Raw genomic sequence first — 7340 nt, forward strand, 5'->3', positions numbered from 1 at the left:
GGGTCGCACAGAGTCGGACACAACGGAAGCAACTTAGCAGCAGCAGCAGCAGTATCATAGTATGAGCTTTCCCTAAATAAATGATGAAACTCATTAAAAAGGAGGAAAAGACCACCTTCAAAGTCAGCCTGAGCTGGGTTCAAATCATGGTACCACCAGTCCTGTATCGAGCGCATGCCTCAACTTCTCTCCTACATCACACCTGGGATCCATGTCCCTATACTGTCCCCTCACACTCTGAACCTGGGCTGGCTCTGAGTATACCACTAGAATGTGGCAGAAGTAGTTTTATAAGATTTCCAAGTGAAAGTGAAGTCGCTCAGTTGTGTCCAATTCTTTGTGACCCCATGGACACCAGGCTCCTCCGTCCATGGGATTTTCCAGGCAAGAGTACTGCAGTGGGTTGCCATTTCCTTCCCCAGGGAATCTTCCCAACCCAGGGATCAAACCCAGGTCTCCCACATTGTAGACAGACGCTTTACCATCCGAGCCACCAGGGAAGTCCTAAGACTTCCAAAAACAGGTCACAAAGATCGTTGAGCCATCACTTTATCCTTTGGAAGATTTGGTCTAGACGAAGCTATCCAGCACACAAGGGGTATGACTTCCCTGAGACCACTATGGTGTGAGAAAGCCCAAGGACTACAACATTAACAGAGGTAGGGAGGAAGGGGGAGAGAGAAAAAGAGAGGGGGCTCAGGACTCCCCCGAGCTGTTTCAGCTATCCTGAACAAGTAAATGAAGAAATCATCCCACATAGCTCCAGCCCCAGCCACCGTCTGACTGCAACCCACTGGAAGACCCCAAGGAAGCAGGGCCCATCTTAGTCCAGACACAGGCTTGAGGCTGGGACATCATGAGTCTTGTGTAAGTAGCAGCCTTCTTTACCTTCTCTTCTCCTGGAAATGCTATCAAGTAAACCAGATATGTACAGGCTATGGAGACACTTGATGCTCTTAACAACTGCACTGTTCTCCCCGTGTTCCTCATCAACGGTCTCCCCTTGAGCTGGACAGGGTTAGAAGTTTTCAGATCCGGCAGTAACTCTGGTTTCTGTTGCTTTGTAGAGGCCACAGGTAAATGAGGTCAGCTCTGAATAATCTGAAGAAAGCTCACAAATAAAATACAAGGTTCAGTTTTACCCCCTTTACTACATGGATACTCATGGCCAGTTGGATGGCATATTGAGTGCCCACCATATGCCTCCACAGTGACAGGACGTGTCCCCTGCCTTGAGCAGCCACGATCCAGGGGGAACACAGACAAGTGAACAAGCCATTAGACCACAGGTTTCAGGAGCACAAAAGTGAGGATAGGCACCAAGAAGACATACAGCAGGAGAAGGAGCCAACTCCATCTGTTAGGGCATGGAGGACTCACAGAAGCTGGGAAACTAACCGCAGGCCCAAAAGACAGCAGGGTGAAGACAACGTGTGTCCATCTCATCTCTGGCTGTGGGGGTACATGCACCTAGGTGTGTGCCTGGGAATGACAACAGAGGCAAGGAAAACAGTGCACTGTCGCTAGCCAGGGAGCACGTGCCCTGCAGGTCAGCACAGAAGGCGTGAGACTAGCAGGCGGGATACTAGGATCCCAGTTTCCACACTCACTCACCTTCTGAGCATCTAACAGTGTAACCACAACACCTAGGCTGTACTCTTCTCATGAAAAGAGACTATGAAATCTGAAAAGGACTTTTTTTTTGTTGTGGAAAAATACATATAAAAGTCACCATTTTAACCATTTTTTTTAAGTGCACAGTTCCATGGCATTAAGTACATTCACTCTGTTGTACAATCACCACCATCCATCTCCAGAACTATCCCATCTTACAAAGCAGAAATTCTGTGCCCATTAAACATTAATTTTCCACCCCTCCTTCTTACAGCCCCTGTAACACCATTCTGTTTTCTGGTCTCTATAATTTGACTACTCTAGGCTTGCTTATTTAACTTATATGCAGAGTACATCATGAGGAACGCTGGGCTGGAAGAAGCACAAGCTGGAATCAAGATTGCCGGGAGAAATATCAATAACCTCAGATATGCAGATGACACTACCCTTATGGCAGAAAGTGAAGAGGAACTCAAAAGCCTCTTGTTGAAAGTGAAAAAGGAGAGTGAAAAGGTTGGCTTGAAGCTCAACATTCAGAAAACAAAGATCATGGCATCTGGTCCCATCACTTCATGGGAAATAGATGGAAAAACAGTGGAAACAGTGTCAGACTTTGTTTTTTTGGGCTCCAAAATCACTGCAGATGCTGATTGCAGCCATGAAATTAAAAGACGCTTGCTCCTTGGAAGGAAAGCTATGACCAACCTTGATAGTATATTAAAAAGCAGAGACATTACTTTGCCAACCAAGGTCCGTCTAGTCAAGGCAATGGTTTTTCCCGTGGTCATGTATGGATGTGAGAGTTGGACTGTGAAGAAGGCTGACCGCCGAAGAATCGATGCTTTTGAACTGTGGTGTTGGAGAAGACTCTTGAGAGTCCCTTATACTGCAAGGAGATCCAACCAGTCCATTCTAGAGGAGATCAATCCTGGATGTTCATTGGAGGGACTGATGCTAAAGCTGAAACTCCAATACTTTGGCCACCTCATGCGACGAGTTGACTCACTGGAAAAGACTCTGATGCTGGGAAAGGTTGGGGGCGGGAGGAGAAGGGGACGATGGAGAATGAGATGGCTGGATGGCATCACCGACTCTGTGGACATGAGTTTGAGTGAACTCCGGGAGTTGGTGATGGACAGGGAGGCCTGGCGTGCTGTGATTCATGGGGTCGCGGACAGTCGGACACGACTGAGCGACTGAACTGAAGTGAACTGAGGTACCTCATATGGGTACAATCACATAAGGTTTGTCCTGTGACTGATTTATTTCATTGAGCATAATGTCTCAGGGCTCATCTATAATGCAGCATGTGTCAGGATTTCCTTCCTTTTTAAGACTAAATAATATTCCGTTTAAATGTATATACCACAATTCGTTTATCCATCAATGGATATTTGGGTTGTTTCCACACTTTCTCTATTGTGAATAGTGCTCCTATGAACAAGGGTGTGCATTCAAGTCTTCCCTGGTGGCTCAGACGGTAAAGCGTCTGCCTGCAATGCGGGAGACCCAGGTTCGATCCCTGGATTGGGAAGATCCCCTGGAGAAGGAAATGGCAACCCACTCCAGTATTCTTGCCTGGAAAATCCCATGGACTGAGGAGCCTGGTAGGCTACAGTCCACGGGGTCCCAAAGGGTTGGACACGACTTAGCGACTTCACTTTCACTTTTCTTTTTAAAGCAACAGCCATCCTAATTGGCGTTAAGAGGTATCTCTTGGTTTTGATGAAAGGGAACTTTTAATTCTTCCAGGCCTAGGACATTCTAATAGAGTTACTCATCCGTGTAGTTCTTCAAAGCCTCCAGCAAATCCATGCATATGACTTTCCTGAGGCTGTCTCTACAATGTCAGTCTGAGGGTAGGACATCATCCCCCTAGCTAAGAAGCTGCATCCTAGCCTATCTACCAGCACAGGAATTCTAGTATTGAAAATGGCTTTCAACAAACATCTTTACACTTGATGATTACCTCGTTTTTCTTTTAAAACCTCTGTTTCAAGTGAGTTCTAACACCAAACATATTATCAATGTCCTGTAGTCCCAGGTGCTCCCAGCCTCTTCCCATCTTCAGAATCCTTCAAAGCCACCTCAGAAGCGAGGCAGTCTAGCTTAAGCCTGTGTTGTGGACGGTGCTCCTAGCCTATCCATTTTTATTCCACGCGTGGTATTCTATTCAAGGTCCTTTCAAGAGTGAGTGAAAGCTAGTAACAGAGGAAGCTGTAGCCCAACCCTTCCCAGCCAATAGAAGGGCTGTGACCAGAATGGTGGCTGTCCTGAAGCTGAGACTCAAAATACATGCTGGTGCATGGCAATGCAATAAAGTTGAAACTTTCAGTGAGACAGCTTTTTACAGAATTAGAAACCATTCCTTAACACAAGAACTTGACTCCCCAGTTTTCAGCCACCTCCTCTGTCCTCCCATCTCCTCCATTTCAGTCATTTCATAATGGCCAACTATGCTGCCTGTCAGCTGAGGCAGAAAAAGGATACAGCAGGAGTTGATTTCGAAACTACGTGTCCTCAATACCTACAACAGGGTCTGACATATAATAAGACTTTCATGAACATCTGCTGAACAAATCAAAACTAATTTATCGAAACAAGACTCTATGTCCATACTCTACCATTAGGAGGAACCCAGTTAGCTTGAATTAGTTAATAGTGGATAGTAACTGGGGAATAAAATTAGCAAATGTCACATTTTCACTCATTAGTTTAAGGGCACAGTGTGCAAGCATAAATAAAAGCATCAGTAATTTTTTTTTCAGGTTTCTGTGGTTTTTTCCTTATTCACCAACTCCCTTGAACACATAACCTGAGCTGAAACAACACATTTAGTTTTACCTAATAATCAGTTTTCTGTTAAGTCTATATTCAGGTTTCCTTAGATTTTACCTAATGTCTGATGGTCACGTGTCCTCAGGCTCCTCCTGGCTCTGACAGTCTCTCAGACTTTACAACCTTGACAGGAGGGCTGCAGATACTTGGCAGGCTATTTCTGAATGCATCTTTGTGTGGTGTTTTTCCCATGGTTAGACTGGTTTGTGGGTCTAGGAGATCATGTACCCATCCTATCAAGGGCACATATGTTGTTTCTTTTTTAATTACGGCAAAAAACTGACAGGTGCTCCCTGAAAAGTGTGCAGCTGCCAGATGGCTATTTCCTACCTTAGAGTTTACAGCCACATCCAAGGGAAACTACATTAGATTTCATTTAGATCTTATGTATAGACTGCAACGTTTTCCCTTTGAAGCTGAATTCTTTAACAAATATCTATGATTTCATATTTTCTTTTGAGGTTGTAGGTCCCTTTATCTCTTTCCTCAATTCATTCATGGCTGAACATCCAGGGCACTCAAGAGAGTTTCACTTGCATTCTAGAATTTGAACTATTAAATGAGTTAACTTATTCTTAAACCCATGACCTGGTGGCTTCCTCCTTCCCTGAAAGCCCTAACACTATCCCTGTAGAACACAGTGAACAACCACAAGACCTTCTCAGTCCTTCTGGATAGGTTCATTAGCAATTTTAAAGCATGCTACATCTTGCCTTCAGTAAACAGTCTCAACCTCTCTTAGCACACGGGAACACTGGCAAAGAAATCTGCCGCATCTCTCACTTTCCATACTGATAAGGAGCGTCCACCCCAAGCAATATTCAGGCAGCCAATTCTTGGTTATTTTAATCTGTCTTGTTCTTCACACTGTAAATCACTTGTAGTCAAATAGGTCAAATCTAAACCGAAGATGGTTCAGTCGAGAACCTCAGGAACAGAAGCCGCAGGAAAGCACAGACAGAAGTCCCACCCTGGCCTGCCGAGCGCACATTTTTTCTTCTGCATTCATGTGGCCACTGCAGGGAGAGCGGTCAGCGGACCCTGCCCTCCAAGTGCACCCGAGGCCCGAGTCACAGCAAAGCTGGGAGGCCAGTCGCTGCTCCCGGTCCGGCAGCGGGCTCTGACCATTCCAGGAACACCGTAGACAAGAAGCTTTCCCTAAGCAGCCGGCGAATGCAGGTGGCAAGAACACCGGGGCGACAAACCAAAGGGCAGGTCGGCGGGCTGCACGGCTGCAAAGGGATTGGGTCTGCGAGGTAGGAAAGAAGTCTGCTGGAAAAACCGTATAAAACTGAAGGCGCCCTTGGCAGCCGCTGGGAAGAGAGAAAAACAGTGGCCGCGACACCACGACCGTCGCTCAGGGCGGGCGGCTGATTTCCCCGGCAGCTTTGCTAGCAGAAACGCTCCCGGCGCGCAGCGCAGCGTCGGCGTCGCGCTCCGGGTCGGTAAGGGGTCTCTCGCCCGCGCAGCTCGCCCTTCGGAGGTGCCCCGCCAGGTCTGACGACCCGAACACTCGCCTGCTGGAGGCAGCTCCTCTCCCGACACCCGGCGGCGGCTCCCTCCACACCCCCCGCCCCCACCCCGAGCAGGGCCGCTGCCCGCCCTACCTCGCCGCTTGGCGCGCACGATGCCCTTCTTCTGCAGCACGAACGTGGACCCGTTCACCAGGCTCGACACGACGGCCACGCCCAGGCCGAGCGACACGGCGGCGGGGCTCGGGCTGCGCGCCCCCTCCCCGGCCGCCGCCGCTGCAGCAGCCGCAGTCCCCATTCCGCCCGTGCCCGCCCTCTGCGCCTGCGCGCTCGCCCGCCCGGCCGGAAGGCGGGGGCCGGCTCCCGGCCCAGAGCGACTGGGCGGTGGGGCGGGGGCACCCCGGCGGCGCGGAGGCGGGGTGGAGGCTGGGCTCCTCGCCGAGGTCTGGCGGAGGGTGGATCCCGAGTTCTGGAGGAGGGCGAGCGCCGGGAGGAAGCGAACGAGGGTTCGGAGCGCTTTAAGAGAGGCGGCGGTGGTGCGGGATGGAGCGAGACGGTCTGTGGGTGGGTAGGGGCAGAGTTTCCAGACTTCGCAACTGCAAATACAGGACCCCCAGTGAAGTTTGCATCTCATATAAACACACAATTTTTAGTGGTTGTCCCATGCAATATTCGGGACTGAAAAGCGCCAACAAGACGCAGTCCTAACTGGGATCATGGACCCCCACAAAGCTGGTCCGGGATCAGCGGGGAGCCGCCCCTGGGGCCTGAAGCCAAGCCAGCTATGAAAACTCAAATGGGACCACTAAATGAAGTCATCTGCCTCCGCACTGGAGCAGTGGGCTTGTGATCATACTGTCTACCCCAATTTATTTTTGATAAAACATACCAAATTTCAGAAAACACGGAACAGTATTTTAAAATTACTCAAGCGCACTACCTTAGCCTAATAGTTATTATTTAAAATGTTTTACCACCTAAAGTACAATTTAATTACAATATACAAAATAGCCTTTTTATTTAATATACCATAATCAGTTTTCATGTTGCTGCACAATGATTGTTTTAATGATAGTATGGTGTTGGTGGTTTAGTTGGCAAGTCGTGTCCGACTGTTGCAATCCCATGGACTGGGAACCTACCAGGCTCCTCTGTCCATGGGATTCTTCAGGCAAGAATGCTGAAATGGGTTGCCATTTCCTTCTCAGCATTAAAGTTCTCATACAGAAATGATAGTATAATCTCCCGTAAAGTTAATTACCATAATGTGTGTAACTGTTTGGCTGTTGTTGGTTGTTAGTGTTGAGTCCTGCCCCAGGCCATAGGTACAAGGACTTGTACCAAGGCCACAGAAGCAGAGCCCAGAATCACCCTCACCCACGAAGCTAATTGAACCCCTTTGTAACGTTTGCAAAA

The 7340-nt window shown here is 48.4% G+C and overlaps 1 protein-coding gene across 1 annotated transcript in view; it reads right to left on the reverse strand.

Annotated features, from left to right (window-relative positions):
* Window positions 1-6238, reverse strand: part of NIPA1 (NIPA magnesium transporter 1) — a 56032-nt gene extending 49794 nt beyond the window's left edge. The window contains exon 1 of the mRNA XM_055397976.2: window positions 6060-6238. Within this exon, the coding sequence (XP_055253951.1) occupies window positions 6060-6222 (163 nt within the window). The 5' untranslated portion in view covers window positions 6223-6238. The remainder of the gene's footprint in view (window positions 1-6059) is intronic.
* Window positions 6239-7340: the final 1102 nt, after the last annotated feature.

This window comes from Moschus berezovskii, chromosome 2, assembly GCF_049115385.1.
Source record: "Moschus berezovskii isolate FMDL1 chromosome 2, NW_MosBer_1.0, whole genome shotgun sequence".
Classification (NCBI taxonomy): domain Eukaryota; kingdom Metazoa; phylum Chordata; class Mammalia; order Artiodactyla; family Moschidae; genus Moschus; species Moschus berezovskii.